Below are 20,671 nucleotides of genomic sequence, written 5' to 3' on the forward strand. Positions count from 1 at the left end.
CTGTGTTTCTGTGTATGATTTAAATATGGAGGGTGAAACAGACAGTAGAAAATAGGCACAGTGAGTAACAACCTCGTAAATGCATTTAGAAAGAACGTGTTTATAATGTTGCTACACATAGTAAGTGGAGCAGTTCTTCCCCAATGATTGTGATCCATCAAAAAAAGACAGGATTTTTGGGTCAAATGGCCTTTTCCTGTTACCTGTATTCCTAATTCAGGAAATAATGCCTTTCATAATTCTATTCTCAGCCTCTGCCTTTTCTGTAGCTATAAAAAGTCTGTGTATGTATGTGTTTGTGAAATCACCTGTAGTCTATCTTGCATTTAGTGCATTATCAGGAGATGTTGAAAAATTTTACAATAATATAAATGATACAGCTGCTTTTAATTCATCTGTTTGTAATACTTATGTAAATGTTTTTAACAGAGCTGTCTTCACAGAAAAAATTTGAAGAAATTTGTGCAGCCAATCAGGCTGTAGCCCAAAGGTTTGCAGATGAGGACACTTCCTCAGAAGAAGAAGAAGGAGAAGAGGATTTTGAGGGCCAGAGGGGGAAAATTGTTGCTTCAACATTCACAACATATTCTAGTCACATAGGTAATATTATCCATTGTAACTTAAGTAAGTTTGTTGTATATGCAACAAAAATACAAAACAGAAATTGTGAAACTGCTTAATGCTAGCTGGAAACGTTTTGAATCCTAAAATCTAATTCATGTACTTACTTCGTATAATAGGATGAGTGGAATTTTTCTTATGTCATTGGGTACAGTTGGATTAAGTGCACCATAACTAAATTTCTAAATCTGATATCTGAAAACATAATGACCAAATTTAGTCATGCATTATTTTAATCTACAGAATGTGATGCTTAATTACTTAATTATCTGTTCACTTTTGATTACATTTTTGTTGTGTTTTTTGTTGAAAATGTGACGTAGGAAAAAATTCTCCCAGTTGAATGCCGCCCCCAAAAAAGTAGTAACTTTAAAGAACTATAATAAATTATAAAAGAATATTTTTTTTTATTCGTTCATGGGATGTGGGCGTCGCTGGTGAGGCCGGCATTTATTGCCCATCCCTAATTGCCCTTGGGAAGGTGGTGGTGAGCCGCCTTCTTGAACCGCTGCAGTCTGTGTGGTGAAGGTTCTCCCACAGTGCTGTTAGGAAGGGAGTTCCAGGATTTTGACCCAGCGACTATGAAGGAACGGTGATATATTTCCAAGTCAGGGTGGTGTGCAACTTGGAGGGGAACGTGCAGGTGGTGGTGTTCCCATGTATCTGTTGCTCTTGTCCTTCTAGGTGGTAGAGGTCGCGGGTTTGGGAGGTGCTGTCGAAGAAGCCTTGGCGAGTTGCTGCAGTGCATCCCGTGGATGGTACACACTGCAGCCACGGTGCACCAGTGGTGAAGGGAGTGAATGTTTAGAGTGGTGGATGGGGTGCCAATCAAGCGGGCTGCTTTGTCCTTGATGATGTCGAGCTTCTTGAGTGTTGTTAGAGCTGCACTCATCCAGGCAAGTGGAGAGTATTCCATCACACTCCTGACTTGTGCCTTGTAGATGGTGGAAAGGCTTTGGGGAGTCAGGAGGTGAGTCACTCGCTGCAGAATACCCAGCCTCTGACCTGCTCTTGTAGCCACAGTATTTATATGGCTGGTCCAGTTAAGTTTCTGGTCAATGGTGACCCCCAGGATGTTGATGGTGGGGGATTCGGCGATGGTAATGCCGTTGAATGTCAAGGGGAGGTGGTTAGACTCTCTTGTTGGAGATTGTCATTGCCTGGCACTTGACTGGCGCGAATGTTACTTGCTACTTATCAGCCCAAGCCTGGATGTTGTCCAGGTCTTGCTGCATGCGGGCTCGGACTGCTTCATTATTTGAGGAGTTGCGAATGGAACTGAACACTGCAATTATCAGCGAACATCCCCATTTCTGACCTTATGATGGAGGGAAGGTCATTGTTGAAGCAGCTGAAGATGGTTGGGCCTAGGACATTGCCCTGAGGAACTCCTGCAGCAATGTCCTGGGGCTGAGATGATTGGCCTCCAACAACTACTACCATCTTCCTTTGTGCTAGGTATGACACCAGCCACTGGAGAGTTTTCCCCCTGATTCCCATTGACTTCAATTTTACTGGGGCTTCTTGGTGCCACACTCAGTCAAATGCTGCCTTGATGCCTGGGGGTACAGATACACAAATCACTACAAGTAGCGACGCAGGTTAATAAGGCCATTTTAAAAAAAAAGCAAACAAAGCACTGAGGTTCATTTCTAGAGGGATAAAATTGAAAAGCAGAGATGCTATGTTAAACTTGTATCGAACCTTGGTTAGACCACACTTGGTGTGCAGTGCACAGTCTGGTCTCCATATTACATAGAGGATATAGAGGCACTGGAGAAGGTACAAAAAAAATTTGGTTGGATGATACAAGAACTGAGAGATTGTACCTATCGGAAAAGATCAAACAGGCTAGGGCTCTTTTCCCTTGAAAAGAGAAAACTGAGGGGTGACCTGATAGAAGTCTTTAAGATTATGAATGGGTTTGATAGGGTAGACGTAAAGATGTTTCCACTTGTGGGGGAGACCAGAACTAGGGGCTATAAATATAAGATAGTCAATAATTAATCCAATCGGGAATTCAGGAGAAACTTCTTTACCCAGAGAATGTGGAATTTGCTACCACCAAGGAGTAGTTGAGTCAACTAGCATAGATGCATTTCAGGAGAAGCTAGATAAGTACGAGGGGGAAAGGAATAGAAAGATATGTTGATAGGGTTAGATGAAGAAGGGTGGGAAGCGTTCGTGTGGAGCATAAATACCCGGCATAGACCTGTTGGGCCGAATGGCCTGTTTCTGTGCTGTACATTCTATGTAGTTCTATGTAAATTATATTGTAGCAGAGGTAAAAATTCTGGAGTCATTCAAGTAGCAGTTAGATGCTGTGCGGAAGGATGAGCTGGTGGGACAGATGGCCTCCTGCATCATCACCTTTGAGAACTTTACGTTAGTGTGAGAGGAAAATTGTGCAATTAAGGTGCAAAAAAGTCTAAATTTTCTATATCAATATCAGTGGAATATTACATACTGTTAGCATGCATTTACAAAAAGTTTTGCACCAGATTTTCCGTTTTGGCTTTGCACTGACTCTAAACTTGAATAGTGTAAAATTAAGGCCCGAATTGACTCCAAAGTAGAGTGAAAGTCCATTCTCCACCTGGCAGTTGCTGCACTTTGCTTCAGTGTCAGATTAGTCCCTGATTGTATTCAGGCTGCATTTACATTATAACTGCAATGTTGGTATGAAGCAAAATTGTTTTACAGAAACACTGTAGTTGTAGTATTCATGCATCTTTGAAGAATTAAAAATGAGAATTTAACTAAGTTGGAGGAAAGTCTGCCTTTATCGTATCAATGTTAGTGGTACTTTATGTACTGTTACTCAGGAAATTAAAATGGGAATTGTAAAAGCTAAAATATTTGTGATAGATTAATCCTTTTGTATAGGTGAAGATTCTTCCAGAGAACTAGAACGTACAAAACAATATCTGAATGAAGCATTTCAGTCTGGAGCTCAAACGTGTCTCATCTGCATTGCCTCTGTGAAGAGGAACCAGGCTGTAAGTATTGAAACATTGTCAAAAATCTTAGATTCAACATGAGCAAATACACTTACTCCAATAGAGTATTTGCTCAGGATTGTTGTGAAATTTGCTTTTTTCATTTAACCTGATCAAGCATTGCACAAAATGGCAAACTTTAGTGATGATATTGAACAGTCTTGATGCATATTTTTTTCAATGTTAATCCTCTGGCAAAACTGGTCATTATTCCAGGATCATCCTGGAATGCAAAGATAACCCCTGGCTTCTCTTCACTACAAACTGTCTTAAATCCCTCTCCCCTGCCTCCTCCACCCTCCCCTCCAACAACAAGTGCGAGGAGCTCATGGACTTCTTTGTCGCTTAGATTGAGACCATCCGTTCAGCTGCCTCTGCCGCTTCCCTCCTTTCCTCTAGTCCACCAAGCCAAACTTCCCGTACGGTTCCCTCCTGCTCTAGCCCTGAACTCACATCTTTCTTTAGTTTCTCTCATATCTCCCCTCATGCCCTCTCAGAGCTCATCTTAATCATGAGACCCACCTCCTGCTCCCTCAACCCTATTCCCAGCAAACTGCTGGCCACCCAATTTCCCTTCCTGGCCCCATGTTAGCTGATATTGTTAACGGTTCCCTCTCCACAGGTAGTGTCTCCCTCCCCTTCAAATCTGCTGTCATCACCCCCCCTTCTCAAAAAACGCACCCTTGAATCCTATGTCATTGCAAACTACCGCCCCATCTCCAACCTCCCTTTCCTCTCCAAAGTTCTTGAACGTGTTGTCGTCTCCCAAATCCGTGCCTATCTTTCCCGCAACTCCATGTTTGAATCCCTCCGATCAGGTTTCCGCTCCTGCCGCTGTACTAAAATGACCTTTATCAAAATCACAATTAACATCCTATTTTAACTTGTCTGTGATAAGCTATCCCTCCTCATCCTTCTCGACCTGTCTGCAGCCTTTGACACGTTTGACCACACCATCCTCCTCCAGTGCCTCTCCTCCGTCGTCCAGCTGGGTGGGACTGCGCTCACCTGGTTCCATTGTTATCTATCCAGTCGTAGCCAGACAATCACCTGCAATGGTTCTCTTCCTGCTCCCGCACCGTTACCTCTGGAGTCCCCCGGGGATCTATCCGTGGCCCCCCCCCCATTGTTCATCTACGTGCTACCCCTCGGCGACAACATCCGAAAACACAATGTCAGTTTCCACGTGTATGCTGACGACACCCAGCTCTACCCCACCACCACCTCCCTCAACCCCTCCACTATCTCTGATTTGTCACACTGCTTGTCCGACATCCAGTATTGGGTGAGCAAAAATTTCCTCCAACTAAATATTGGGACGATCGAAGCCATTGTTTTCGGTCCTTGCAACAAACTCCATTCCCTAGCCACCAACTCCATCCCTCTCCCTGGCCAGGTCTGTGGCTGAACCAAATCATTCGCAACCTTGGCATCCTATTTGACCAAGAAGTGAGCTTCCGACCCCATATCCGCTGCATCAGCCTACTTTCACCTCCATAACATTGCCCGTCTCCACCTCTACCTCAGCTCATCTGCTGCTGAAACCCTCATCCATATCTTTGATACCTCTAGACTCGACTATTCCAGCGCTCTCCTGGCTGGGCTCCCATCTTCCATCCTCCATAAACTTGAACTCATCCAAAACTCTGCTGCCTGTATCTTAACTCGCACCAAGTCCTATTCACCCATCACTCCTGTGCTCGCTGACCTAAATTTTCTTCCCGTGCGGGAATGACTCGATTTTAACATTCTCATCCTTGTTTTCAAATCCCTTCGTGACCTCGACCCTCCCTATTTCTGTAACTTCCTCCAGCCCTACAACTCTTCAAGATTTCTGCGCTCCTCCAATTCTTGCCTTTTGCAGATCCCCGATTTTAATCGCTCCATATTGGCAGTCATGCATTCAGCTGCCTAGGCCCTAAGCTCTGGAATTACCTCCCTAAACTTTTCCGCCCCAAACCCTCTCCTCCTTTAAGACGCTCCTTCGGACTTACCTCGTCACCTGGCCTAATATCTCCTTATGTGGCTTGGTGTCAAATTTTGTTTGATAATGCTCCTGTGGAGTGCCATGGGATATTTTACTACGTTAAAGGTGCTATATAAATGCAAATTGTTGTGTATATATAATCTTTCAAGTTCTTAAAAATATACAAGGAGTTCATGTGTTCACAATTAAATGTTATGTACTGTAAGAAATTTAAAAAACTATTTTCGATATGCTTAAATGCAGAAAAAAAATTACAATTTTGTAATCTTTTTAAATTGTGATAGTTAATGTGTTGCTTCTCAATGCGTGTTGCTTTTCTAATGTACAGTGTCATGAAGTGAATTGATGCTTGTGAATTTACCCACATGGCAAATTCTTGATCTAAACCGTACCTTAGGAGAGGCATTAGGTGCAAGCTGGATGTTTCCTCCACATCTTTGCACTCGTCCCAGCAGCCAACTCACAATTGCCATTAAAAAAGGTATAGGAGTAGGCCGTGTATCTATTGTTTCATTTAGGAATGTTATGGGTTGCTTAAAAATCTAGGTAGAGCAATGATACGGAATTTAAAAAAAATATCTACTGTAATTATATTGATTCTTTTCTGTCTTTTCCCCCTTATCACCAACTTGTCTCACAAATTTTGTGAATTAACTATCGCATTAGCTGTTGTGACCTCGTTCATTGAACAGTTCCTCAGAAAAGATGGTAATCAGGGCAATTCCAACTATAAGCATCATAAAAATGTAGGAGTTAGAATTTTTGAAATAAGGTATAATATGATACCCATTGACTGAGAGAATATAAAAAGTATATATTGGGTACTAACTTGGTACAGTTACTTTACGTATTTTTTTTAAAATGCAGACTTTTTTCAAATAAGCATTGATTAGTGATGGACTTAAGATTCATTTTTTTCCCTCTTTTAGGTTTGGAGTTGCTTCCGCTGTTATTGTATCTTTCACATGCCATGTATCCAAAAATGGGCAAAAGACAGCATTTTTCTTGTATCCTCTGTGTTGGATGATGATTTTGGAAAAAAAGATCATCCGTGGCCGTGGTAAGCTGCAGATATTTGCTCTTGAATGAGAGATTTTATTTTAATATTGTATTTTCATTGCATTTTGTAAGAATTCATCTTTTGAATTGGTGACTAACTCAGTCAAGCAGATAACAAATCTAAATCACCTAAAATAGTTTGATATCCTCTGAGGCCTAGCTGTATTTTTTACCTTGTCTTCACTGTCTCTTTCATAGTGTAGGCTTCACTGTCATCCTTAAAATTCCTAATTTGCTTAATAATTACTGATTACGGCAAAAATTGTCTTACAACTTTTTTAAAAATCTCTTCGAACCCATTCTCGCAACTGGAAAGTATTTTGAAATCTTCCTCTTAGTTCTCAATGTGTAAAAATTCCCAAGAGCATAGGGTAGTCCTTTGAGAAGACAAACTGTTCAGGGAACCATGTACGAAACTGACTTGCAAAACCAGTGAGATGCAAATCTTTCTCTCTCCTCTCGTGCTGGCAGCCTGTTGTCAATATCACGTGTCCCAAGACCAACAAAATCCTGAAACTAAAACATAGTAAATCAAACTTATTAATAGAAAAAGGACAGTTCAGCCCAAGATAATTGTTAAAAGTCCTGTGTAACAATATTGCTTCTTAGCTTCATCTTTAATTGTTGTTAGTGTAAGGTTTATATACAATGCATTTTGCATCCTCTGCTGTACCACCTCTGAATTGGGCACAGCATGACCCATCTGTTAACTTGAATCTTTAAAACATGGCTATTGAAATAGCTGACTTGGTCTGTAATCAAACCAGGAAACTATTAAACCTTGACTACGGCGTGTGATTGGCTTTTCTGGATTTATTTTTCCAGAGGTCGATGTCACCAAACTTTGCTTGTTCGCTTAGTGCTGCATTTAAAACTTTTATTTAAAATACATTATTTTTGTAAGTTGGTGAGAACTGGTTGTTAACTAAAAATTGTAAAGATGGGACCTTTTGAATTTCCATTCAAATGCTCTTTTATTCAGCAAACTAGTGCATTGTGTTGTCACAGCAAGTATGGTTCAAACCAAAAAAGGAAACTAAAACAATGACTAGTGAAGTGGGGGGGGAGGGCATGGGACGTCTCACAACTGGGCAAAAGTAAATACAATGCTTTATGTCCAGTGCATTTCCAGTCCCTCCTTTTAAAGTCATTTCCGTTCCTCGATTACTGGGCACATTGATACTGGAACCATAGTGTTGTCACAGCAAGTATGGTTAGTTTCTTGTCTAGCATGTCCAAAGATATTATGACTACTAGTAAATTTCCCATGGCATTGCTCAGAGTCAGTTGATGAATAATAGTTATTTTTAATATATGCTAGATACCATTGGCATTGGGAGAAACTTCAGAAACTCTTGCCACACAGTCAACTAGTGCCCAGAGCGTGCAACTATATTGTGTTAGTAGACATAGCAAAATTGAATGGGAAATATTGACATTGTAAATTTACAACAGTAAATATTGACATAAAAGCATGAGCAAAAATTATGATACCAGAACATATCATTTATAGACAGGGTATGCATGTGCTATGTAAGACTTTAATAATTTATGTATAGATATGATCAGCTGGGTCAGAAATAAAAATGTTGGCTGGAACCACTCTGGTAAAATAAATCTAGAAATTTGATTGGTTAAAATTTCAGTGTTGTTTTTATGGTATCTTTGGTTGTATATTTCAGCAAACCAGTATAGTTAGCTGTTTATTTGAACAAATGAGAAAAGTGTGACACTTCTCCCCCGCCCGCGTTTTATTCAATGTGCCACCATATAGATATGATGTTTGATGCTCTATGTTTTAGCTTTTAATTATGTAGGAAGCACTTGATATATTTTTCCACAATCTTATGAAATGCCTATATTGGTACTGCAACAGTTTTTTTTAATCTGTGCTTTGCAAAATCTTTGTATTTTTTTTACACAAAATCTTTCCATAGAATTTGTGAGCCTTTGACAGTGATTTGTGAGCCTTTGTTGCAAAGGTGTCTGTTATATTGGGTGCCAATACAAAACTACATTTTATTCAACAAATGCTGGTAATTGTTTCTTTTAAAAGCGTACAATGCCAGAAGAAATGTATAATAAAATTTGAAGGATTTTCAGCATGTTTTAGATATGTCTGTTGTACAAAATACTGGTTCTTCAAAAAAAATCATTTTGGTATTCCTGTTTAGTCCTAAATGTAGGCATCAGTACGAACAGTCTCAAACTCCGACAAGGTACTATTGTTACTGTGGAATGGTTGAAGATCCCCCACCAGACCCTTGGCTTGTACCCCATTCCTGTGGCCAAGTTTGTGACAAAGAATTCAAGCCTTTGTGTGGACACAAGTGTCTTCTTTTATGCCATCCTGGTAAAGTGATTTAAAATTGGCTAATTGTTTTGCACAACTTTAATAAACTTCGCCACAAATCTAAAAATGTCTTTGTGTTTCTGATTTAGGTCCTTGCCCACCTTGTCCAAAGATGGTCTCTATAACATGTTACTGCAAAAGGGCTAAACCAGTATCCCGACGATGCAGTGCTAAGGGGTGGTCCTGTCAGCAGCCATGTAGCCGACTGTTAACTTGTGGGCAACATAAATGTGAAAATCCATGTCATACAGGTTGGTAAATGCCATATACTCAAGAGGTTAGTTAAGGCGTAAAGATTTGGGAAAGTAAAATAAGACGCAGCGTGAAGCATTGTATAGACATTGTACAAGTAAGACATTGTGCTTACATCTGGAATAAGTTTGCTTTAATTTTAACTGTAAGGAACATACTATTTCATAGAATCATAGAAGTTTACAACATGGAAACAGGCCCTTCGGCCCAACATGTCCATGTCACCCAGTTTATACCACTAAGCTAGTCCCAATTGCCTGCACTTGGCCCATATCCCTCTATACCCATCTTACCCATGTAACTGTCCAAATGCTTTTTAAAAGACAAAATTGTACCCGCCTCTACTACTGCCTCTGGCAGCTCGTTCCAGACACTCACCACCTTTTGAGTGAAAAAATTGCCCCTCTGGACCCTTTTGTATCTCTCCCCTCTCACCTTAAATCTATACCCCCTCGTTATAGACTCCCCTACCTTTGGGAAAAGATTTTGACTATCTACCTTATCTATGCCCCTCATTATTTTATAGACTTCTATAAGATCACCCCTTAACCTCCTACTCTCCAGGGAAAAAAGTCCCAGTCTATCTAACCTCCCTATATTTGGTAGGGAAAATTGTACTGTTGATTTCCAATGAGCCCTTTCTATACCCATTCCATTTGGGGCATAGGTGTAAAGCAATAATTTTGATGATTTATTCTCCATCTGCCCCCTCCCTTACATACCTTACAGTCTAGAGAGCAGAACCATTGGAGTATTTATGTCACTTTTTGATTATTCAAAAGTGTGATTCAAGCGCAGCAAGACAAATAATGTCTGTGTTTCAAATCTCCCATCCCAGCTGAGATGGTAATGCATTTCTTTCATGCATCACTAAATTTTGTTTAAAAAGTAACTAAGCTTCCCCAACTTGGATAGGTGAATATGAGGGATAGGCCATCCTGACTTAAACTCGCAACCTAATTTAGAAAACAGGTTTAAGAAAGTAGAAGATGACCACTTTTACATTTTTCCAAATCTTTCAAATAGTTTCTTGATGGCTATTGTGGTACAAAGCAATAGTCATATTTTTCAGTTCAGCTGGAGTAGTGTGAAATCGTCAAAACTTTTTTGTGCTCATCAAGACAAGGGATATTAATGCTGGGGAGTGGAATTATGTGAAGCACAGCTTGCTGCAGTGTAAAGCTCCCGCAACTCTGCCCCAACCTTAATAGTACCGTTACAGTACCATTGTGATATTTCTATATCGTGTAGTAGCCATGAGTGACTTTACCTATTAGGGGTAGTTTTCTGTTGCGGACAGTCCAAATTTTACGTTGGACCTTTACAGCCTTTCATATGCTTTCATCCCATATGTCTGGGCTGGATTTGAACCCAGGTCTCAGAGCTAATAGGATGATGTGGTGATCTATTACACCACCCACTCCCTCTTGTATTCATCTTTTGATGACAGAGGCTCCCATGAATGAGAACAATCTTTTGATATTCATGGCATAGAGTTATCGGCTTCCTTCTAATGCTTCAGTTGTAGCTCTGAAGCAATACAATTGTGGCCAGTCTAGATTGATACCAAACTTAACTTTTTATGGTCCACAGTTAATGTATTTAAACCTTTTACACTTTTGGGATTGGGTGCCACTGGAAAGCTATTCTTTTACTCTGAGCCCTTGTCGATTTGTACTGTAGATTTATGCCCAGTTGGAAATGGCTTGCTTCTGACTTGGTTTCATGTAGGAGTCTTGCAACTGATGGAAGAGATACTCATTCTATCAGTTTGGGCTAGATTTAAATACAGATTCCAGAAGTGAGAGAACAGAATTATACACTGTGCCCTACAGTCTTCTGCATTTATGTCATTTAACATTTCATAAAAATATTTTTAAGTTATTGATTTGAGGATTGTACACGTTTTATTGTTTTTCAAATTACCTGCCCCTCCATCAGTACGTATGTTTTCAAAGACTGGGTAGAGCTTTTAAGAGAATGTGCGAATAATGAAGATTGTTGGCCAGCCAAGTTTCTGACATGCACACAAACTCAGTACTGTACCAAACCAAAATACTGTAAAGTCCATATTCATAAAATTTTCATGTGCCTGATACGGAGTTCATGCATTCTCCCTATAGAAAGACACTCTACTTACCTAAATTTATAGAACAAAAGTGTAAATTCTCAAGAGCCATAGATTAGGAGCCCCACGTGTGCACAGGTGTACTGCTGGAACTTTACTGGATAAAACCATGTAGCTTACCAGCACAGAGCATTAGTAAGCATCTTGCTGCTCATCTAGCTTGGACCACCGTACTCCATAGGACGTTGGTTTTCAGGGATATCCGTGTGAAGAATCCCAAACACCAGTGATAGGTCCTATCAGTGTTAGGCCAGCTGCTCAATCATCAAAAAGCCCCTAGAATACTAGTTTGTAGACCTTTCCAGCTGAGATGCACAGAATACTGAGTTTGGCAGAGGATCAACTCAATTCTAATCTCCCATTGCCAGATGTGTAACCTTGGAGGCAACTCTACTTCAAAGAGACTCTGCTTACCTTTTTTTCAATGTGAAACCAAAAAATGAAGCTTGAGTTTTATTAAAACCCATGTAGGCCTCCCAAGATTCAGGGCTAAAAGACAGCAGATAGCTCTACTGCCAAGAATATTAAAGGGTTTGCCTGGTACATGGGACTGCTTTTATCATTGCAATACATATCTGACATTTTAAAAATCATTATAATCTAATGGAGGGGGGTTTTGGTTTATTAAAATTCTCCTGAGTTGCTGTTTTGACTTTAAATTAGTTGGGGGTAGTAGAGGTTATCCTTCAGTCCTGTACTGCAAAAGATTAGAATAGAAGCATAATGCATTCTGTGACTGTTGCTGTAATACCACACTTTGTGATGGGCAAATTACAGTAGAAAATGTTCAGTCTGTCTAAACTATATATGCTGTGGTTTGAATTTAGAAATCTATTCAGAATTGTCCATAGCTTTTGAATTTCTGTTTTTAGGTGGTTGCCAGGAGTGTCCTCGTGTCAGCAGACAACGGTGTTTGTGTGGCAGGGAAACAGCTGAGAGGCTGTGTGCTAGCCCACACTGGCAGTGTGAAGAGGTAAACTGAATTAAATTACAAAGGATTAGCTAGATAGATTAACTGACTTCCTTCTTCTATAGTCATCTTTCTGAAGATTGAACTAGCATCTGTTGTTGAAATCCATTGGAGAATTAGAAATTGAAGAAGGGCAGTAGTGTTCAAAACATTGAAAACTACTGATAAGATTATATTAACTGGTCAATAATCCTAACCTGTTTGTGATGTTACGAGAAAAAAAAAATGCAGATTTTCTGAGGTGGGGGTAAAAATCTGTACAATTGATCACTTGACTTGCTGATGTGGAACTGCAAACCTCAGAAAACCCCTTTCCTGTAGAACGCAGCTTGTAGTGATGTATTTTCTCCCCCTTGTGGTCAGTTGAATTCTCATCAGCCCTCTGAAGTGCCAGTTTTCATTAAAGTGACTGGAAGTTGCTCTGGTTGATATCGAGGTCATACCTGTAATATGTCACGAGAGTGGCTGAGGAAGAAGTGCAAACTTGAGATGTAGGTCTCCGTGGAGGTTAAAAATGAAGATGTTAGTACATGGGTCATTTACTTTGTAACTAAACATCTATGGAATTTCCAATATTGAAATGTCAACAGTTAATTCCATATTATGCCAAAATCTCTTCCTGATACTTCTGTAGTTGTTTAGATTGTTCATATCTTTATTAATCTGTCCCCCTGCTTCTGGACCAGCTGTGGTCCAACTGCCTGAACAGAATATAAACTTCCCTTTTGGTTGCTGCCGCGCTCTCCGTTGCGACTGCTTCTTGCAGCCTCTAGCCAGCTCTGGGCTGACTACCTTATCGAAGCTCCAACTTCAGGCTTCTGGCCCAGACTCCCACTTTCAGCTTTGCATGACTTAAAAGAATTTTAATTCCAGGTGCCAGTATTATAATTTTTGTATTCATGCTGCTACTATCCTGTCCTGCGCCCCAGGCCCATTCAGGTGTCAGTATAGATTTAAAAACGATGTAAAGTCAAAGGATATTAAACTACCTTTTGTTATATGGGAACAACCTACAAACATGTTCGTGCCTTCAACTTATCAGAACATAACGTATATTATCAGCAGCTTGATGTATCAACTAAGGCTTCTTAATTTTAACCTAGTTTGTATTGTGACTAGCGGAAATAATCCATCATAGATAAAAAGGCATAATTTTTGTCACACACATGTATATCCATTGTTTACTTTCTAGAACATGTCTAATTATTCTCACCGGTTGAACACCTATTGTGTTACATCTATTGTTTTTCTCGGATTTGCTAAAGAAGCTTGAAGAGTATTAATTAGTGAGTAAGAAGTGACTGTCCTAGCAAAATTCTCATCAAGAAGTAATTGCACAAAGCATGGCTTTTTAAAAAAAAAAAATGGTTTTGGAAATGGGCATACTGAAAAATGATTCTATAACTAATTAGGCTTAGTGGTTTCCACTTTCTCTGCTCTTGTTTATTTGTCAGAGGCTATATGTTAAAGTAAGAAATATTTTTAGAGATTTAAATTTCAATAAGACATTAATAACTCTTAAAATTATTACTGCTTAGGCGTGTGGAAAAACTCTACCTTGTGGTAATCATACATGTGAACAAGTCTGCCACCGTGGGTCTTGTGGAAATTGTCCTCGATCAGGATACAGGGCTTGTCCCTGTGGAAAGTCAAGTATGTATATACATGTTACATATAACATATTAAAAATCTTATGTTTGCGGTCTACAAAACCTTACTTCCGGTTGTCATGTTTTTGTGTCAACGTTTTCCATTATAAATTCCTTTGTTCACAATTATAATGTAAACTAATGGAATATAAGATATACAATGGTGTTCCCCAGAGGTCGGTACTAGGACCACTACTTTTCTTGATATATATTAATGACTTGGACTTGGGTGTACAGGGCACAATTCAAAATTTGCAGATGACACAAAGCTTGGAAATGTAGTAAACAGTGAGGAGGATAGTGATAGACTTCAAGAGGACGTAGACAGGCTGGTGGAATGGGCGGACACGTGGCAGATGAAATTTAACGCAGAGAAGTGCAAAGTGATATATTTTGGTAGGAAGAGTGAGCAGAGGCAATATAAACTAAAGAGTACAATTCTAAAGAGGGTGCAGGAACAGAGAGACCTGGGGGTATATGTGCACAGGTCGTTGAAGGTGGCAGGGCAGGTTCAGAAAGCGTTTTTTTAAAAAAAGCATACGGGATCCTGGGCTTTATAAATAGAGGCATAGAGTACAAAAACAAGGAGGTTATGTTGAATCTTTGTAAAACCCCTGGTTCGGCCACAACTGGATTCCGGCATTCAATTCTGGGCACCGCACTTTAGGAAGGATGTGAAGGCCTTAGAAAGAGTCCAGAAAAGATTTACTAGAATGGTTCCAGGGATGAAGGACTTCAGTTACGTGGATAGACTGGAGAAGCTGGGGTTGTTCTCCTTACAGCAGAGGAAATTTGATAGAGGTGCTCAAAATCATGAGGGGTCTAGACAGAGTAAATAGAGAGAAACTGTTCCTGTTGGCAGAAGAGTCAAGAATCAGAGGACACAGATTTAAGGTGATTGGCAAAAGAACCAAAGGCAACATGAGGAAAAACATTTTTACGCAGCGAGTGGTTACGATCTGGAATGCACTGCCTGAGGGGGTGGTGGAGGCAGATTCAATCGTGGCTTTCAAAAGGGAATTGGATAGGTACTTGAAGGGAAAAAATTTGCAGGGCTACTGGAATAGGGCGCCAGAGTGGGACTAACTGGATTGCTCTTGCAGAGAGCTGGCATGGGCTCGATGGGCCGAATGGCCTCCTTCTGCACTGTAACCATTCTATGATTCTATGAAACTGCCTATGTAAGCTGTCTCACTATAATTACACCCTCGTATCAGTGGTGGTGCTGTGGTGCTTCAGTCCTGCATCTCCCAGCCTGTGCTGCAGAGAAACCCCTATGCTTTAACCAAGTCTAGTGCTCTGCCTCCCAAATTCCCATAATTATTGCTATTTAACTATAAATAATATAAAATTGAAGTATTATAAAAATAAGAACAGAATATATGATTGAAAAATGAGCACTGAATTATGTTTGTGTGCCCTGGTCTAATTATCCCGTCTTCCAACTCTGCTTCACCTGTAGACTGTTTTTGGTGTTGACTCCCCATATGTAATGCCACAGGAGATCAACTAGTATGTAGAAAATATATAAATATAGGAATCAAATGCAAAACAGTAATTCAGTTAGGGAGCTCATGTTAAGTTAGAAAGAGTTCCCTGAACTAGTTACAGTCTTTAACACAGTAGTTTATAACATTGGGAAGACCAAAGCCATAATTTTCTACCCCACCACAAACTCTACTTCCTTGCCTCCCTCTCCTTGGCCATTCTCTTACGATGAACCAGACTAAGCATTCCATATCCTCTCCATCAGAAAGACTGCTTTCTTCCACCTCTGCAATATTATCTACCTCTGCAATATTATCTGCCTCTGCTGTTGAAGCCTTTATCACCTCCAGACTCAATAGTGCTGAATTTCTGTGGACCTTTTAAGGGGGCAGAAGTGTGGTGAGGTTTGGTCAGATGTCTCAAGTTGTGGGGACAGGGTCATTTACATAGTTGGTGTACAGTCTGTGCCTGCAGAGGCACTTGCCCTGTTGAGGTGGCAGAGGTTGGCGTGCCACTCAGCCACTCCATCGGGGGACCTCGAGGCCTGGGTAGAGATGAAGAAATTTGGCCCCAGAAATGTTCTTTGTGTCCCTTGGGGAGCAAAGGGGCTGGCTTTAAAAGGTGAATCAATCCCACTAGGGTTGATTTACCTTTATTTCCAGCAATCTTGGAGCCTTCCTGAAGGTATTATAGGACCTACTCGTACTCTCAGCAAGTGCAAGTCCTGCTTGACCCCTCAGATGCTGAACTGGGTGGAATTCCCAGGATAATTTGCTTGGATGTAGGGGAACATTCACTTCCCCCCCCACCACCACCACCCCCCAATTGGGATTTTCAATGTGGTGAAAATCAGGCAGAAACCTGGTGGATACGAGTTTTGTTCCAAAATGCAGCCTCTCCACTGGGATCATACTGCATTACTGGCCTTTGGAATTTCAGGCCCAGTTACTTCAGTCTCCTCCTTGCTGACCTCCCTTTCTCCATCCCTCACAAAGTCCAACTTGTGCAAAACTATCAAAAGCAAAATACTGCGGATGCTGGAAATCTGAAATAAAAACAGAAAATGCTGGAAATACTCAACAGTGTATCTGTGGAGAAAGAAACAGAGTTAACGTTTCAGGTCGATGATTTTTCATCAGAATTGGAAGAAGTTGAAGATTAAAAAGTTTTTAAGCAAGTACAGAGCCTTGCAAAGTTGGGGGGGGGCGTGCACGGGAGGAAGTGGAGGGAAGGAAAGAACAAAAGGAAAGGTCTCTGATAGGTTGGAGGGCTGGAGTGATTAAATGACAAAAGGGTTGACGGTGCAACGGGTGGAGGGTGGTAATTGGACAAGTTATACTGCAAAATGGGAATCCTAAAATAAATAGCTACTCTTCCAACGCTAGGGCAGATTGTGCAAAACTATTCTATGCATATTCTGTCTCTCAGTATGTCCCACTCCTAATCTCTCCTTTTCCTACTTGGTGTCCATTTTCCTTGTGCCTGTCTGTGAAATACCTTTGGATGTTCTTTACATTAATGGAGCTACATAAATGCAAGTTGTCATTGTATTGTCATCCTTACAGATATGGGAAATAGCTGTGGTTGATGATGGGGAAAATTGCCTGTTTTTATTCCCTGCTTTTTTCTCCTCCCTATTTCCCTTCCTCCTCCTCCTCCCCCCCCCCCCCCCCCCCGCCCCTCCAAAATTGCTAGCTGATGTTTTTTTTTGGTTGGAGGGATTTCTAGCAGTAATGTATTCCTTTAGAAATGTTCCATTGAAATTTTATAATTACATCAAAATACATTTTACTGTATAGTTTTATTAGTTGCTTTCAAGATTTGGTTTTTAACATTGTGCATAATTTTGAAAGTTCCTCTCTTATAAACTTGTTTTTTAACTTTCAAAGACAGTGGCCACATGTTATTTACACTGTCTGACTGCAAATTTCATTCTCTGGCTCAGGAGAGAGCTCTTTCCATGAATTCTTATATGCATGTGTAATGCTCTAATCCCATCTGGTAAATCTTAATTGTATTGAAAGCATAAGAGGGAGTGCCCACTTTCTCAAAACATTTAAAGTAACTCTAAGTTAATAAACTACACAGGATGTTTCACAGACCCTACCTAAGAACTTTTAAAGCAAGCAATATCAAGCCGAAGTGGTGTAAGAAGGCTTTATCCACAAGGTCTCATTCGACGTCTTTCAGCAGTCAGGTTGGGATCCAAATCTGGATTTATATTGTTATACTGCAAATTGGGAATCCTAAAATAAATAGCTGCTCTTCCAATGCTAGGGCTGATTGTATTAAGCACAACATCCTGGAAATGGAACATTAGAATGTACTGTAGAACGTGGTATTTATAAGATTTCTCTACCCCATTGTCCAGCTTGGTGGGTTTACTCTCGCTTCGTTCCACTTCTGTCTATCCAATTGTAGCCAGTGCATCTCTACCAATAACTTCTCTTTCCAGCCTGGCACTATCACCTTGGGATTCCCAACCTCCTCCTCCTCATCTATATGCTATCCTTTGGTGACATTAACCGCCAATGTAGGATCAGCTTCCACATGTCCACTAATGATACACCACCTCCCTTGACCCTTCCATTGCTTCTGTGCTGTCAGACTACTAGCCTGAAATCCTTCCTTAGATCAGCCATAATTTACTCCAGCTCAATATTGGGAAGACCGAAGCCATAATTTTCAGTTCTAGCCACATATTCCATATCCTCGCCGCTGACTCCATCTTCCTCCCCAAGCACTGTCTTAGGTCAAACCAGGCTCTTTACAACCTCGGCATCCTATTTGGCCCTGAGCTGAGATTCCAAACAGCAGCACTCCTTTTCACACATGATATTATGCTGCTGGTAGACTCACCAGCTCCAAGATTTCTCCAGGTACTCCCATATTTTGCAGTTTCTCCATGAGGGCTGAATGAGGCACCGGTCGAAAGCCTTACGGAAATCGATTAAAATTTATAAATAGTATTCCCCTGTGCCTTGCAAAGCTCTGCAAATTCATTTAAAGACATAATCTACCTGTTTGTTTTTGATTACTCCACTAGTCTCCAATGTCTTCTGTGCATATCACAAAATCTCAAAAAGAACTACTTTGAGAGGCGTGCATTCCAGTGAGATTCCTTGGTACTTTTCATCTCATTAAAACTTTCTTTATTGTGGATAGAAACCAGAAATGTGCTGTGGAACACCAAGGGTATGCATGCCACAAACAAAATTCTTTTCAACTTCAGAGTAGATAGCTTCAAGGTGAGGCGGTGGTGCCTGCCACGATTCTCCAAGACTATTGCCAAATATCCCTTTCCCTTTCACCAAGAGCTGCAATCAAACCTTGACAGTTGGTGTTTATGTATTACCTTCCTGACTGTACAGTTTACATTACACTCTTTTTTGCATCATTCTCTGCTGCATATTTTCCCTTGACATATTTTAGATCACATCTCTCCAGTACAATTTATACAATCAATCTCCATGGTATATTTTCCCCATAAAGATTTGAAGCAATACCATAGTGCAGGGTGCTATTTCATCGCAACTGATTGCGATGCTGTATATACTTACAAGTTCTGGCGTTCTGGGGCAACTTCAGCGGACTTACGAGGCAGTGCTGGAAGTTTAAATTCCATGCTAACTTTCGTCAACAAATGCTGACAAGTGGACACATCTCAATTAAAGCTGAGGGTAAATGTTGACAGTTTGAGGACTGTACTTATATTCGCACATTTTTCATATGAAGAGCTCTTCCACTTTAAAAGAATGGAAGTTGTTCTTGACAAATGAAAGTAGTTATTTATTCATTCATCCAGAATCTACACTGCCCTGCACGGAGGATATACCAACCTGTGGTGATACTTGTGACAAACCATTGGAGTGTGGCCTTCATAGATGTTCAATGCGTTGCCACCGAGGCTCCTGTGAGATCTGCAGACAGGTGAGAACATGCATTAGTTCAGTAGTGTGATTTTTTTTTGTTTATGTAGAAGTTTATTGATGAAAGACTTTAACATAAATGAGCTTTGGAAAAGGTGTGCTGGTTCTCCATTCCTGTCATATATACTTTCCAGAATCAATCTGCTCTTAGTGTGATTTGAGTGGAAGGAGTTCATGTCTTTTTTCACAGTTCCTTAAGAGTGATGCTTTGATTTTACATGGTACTTCACATGGCAATTTGGCTGCAAACTGACTAAACTCTTCAACTGAGGCAAATGTGCTAGAGTAGTGCAGTAACCATAAAACACAATCATGAATTCCCCCCCCCCCCCCCCCCCAATTAGTGCAGGCACAAATGTTCAACTATACCAGCTGTTGGGCTGCCAGATCTGCTTGATGTTTCTTTTGAATTGTTAGTCAAAAAATATAGTAAATGTTCCTGATGAGTGTTTATATAATGTGTGTGGTTCAATGAAGAATTCATCATGGGAGAAGCACAATAAGGGAGAGTTCCATGAATTAAGATCTCAATTATCTGCTGAAAAGAATATTTTCATGGCTGGTATTTGGATGGGATGATGCATTTTTTACTGTGCTCTGTAACTGGTGTAAAAAATACATTTATATGGACTGAAAAATTCAAAGAAATACAAGTTGACTAGGAAATAAAAGAGGGATGGAGGAGATTGTCTGAAATATTGAGGAAATTGTTTTGTTTTCTTTTGCATCTAAGTGTTGCAGGATTCCAGTGACTGGATGTAAAAATAATTGCAATCATAGAAAATTTAAGGCACTGAAAGAGGCCATTTGGCCAATCTTTCCACGTCGGTTGAGAAACGAGCCACCCAGCCTAATCTCACTTTCCTGCATTTGGTCCATTGCCCTCCAGGTCATGGCTCTTCAGGTGCATATCCAGCTATTTTTTTAAATGAGTCGAGGGTTTCTGCCTCTACCACCCTCTCAGGCAGTGAGTTCTGCCACCCTCTGGGTGAAAATTTTTTCCTCATTTCTGCTCTAATCCTTCCACCAATCACTTTAAATTTATGCCCCCTGGTTATTGACCCCTCCACTAAGGGAAATAGGTTCCTCATATCCACTCTATCTAGGCCCCTCATGATTTTGTACACCTCAATCAAATCACCCTTCAGCCTTCTCTGTTCCAAGAAAAACAACCCCAGCCTATCCAATGTGTCATCATAGCTAAAATTCTCCAGTCCTGGCAACATCCTCGTAAAT

The 20,671-nt window shown here is 40.5% G+C and overlaps 1 protein-coding gene across 2 annotated transcripts in view; it reads left to right on the forward strand.

The window, feature by feature from the left end:
- Positions 1-20,671, forward strand: part of nfxl1 (nuclear transcription factor, X-box binding-like 1) — a 177,853-nt gene that overhangs the window by 7,931 nt on the left and 149,251 nt on the right. Inside the window, exons 2-9 of one of the 2 annotated variants that reach the window (XM_067988151.1) lie at positions 430-600; positions 3,508-3,620; positions 6,537-6,667; positions 8,841-9,019; positions 9,109-9,270; positions 12,272-12,372; positions 13,908-14,022; positions 19,312-19,436. In XM_067988151.1, coding sequence (XP_067844252.1) covers positions 430-600; positions 3,508-3,620; positions 6,537-6,667; positions 8,841-9,019; positions 9,109-9,270; positions 12,272-12,372; positions 13,908-14,022; positions 19,312-19,436 — 1,097 coding nt within the window. The remainder of the gene's footprint in view (positions 1-429; positions 601-3,507; positions 3,621-6,536; positions 6,668-8,840; positions 9,020-9,108; positions 9,271-12,271; positions 12,373-13,907; positions 14,023-19,311; positions 19,437-20,671) is intronic. The other variant, XM_067988158.1, reaches the window with a different exon arrangement.

The sequence above is a fragment of the Heptranchias perlo genome, chromosome 1 (assembly GCF_035084215.1).
Source record: "Heptranchias perlo isolate sHepPer1 chromosome 1, sHepPer1.hap1, whole genome shotgun sequence".
NCBI lineage: Eukaryota > Metazoa > Chordata > Chondrichthyes > Hexanchiformes > Hexanchidae > Heptranchias > Heptranchias perlo.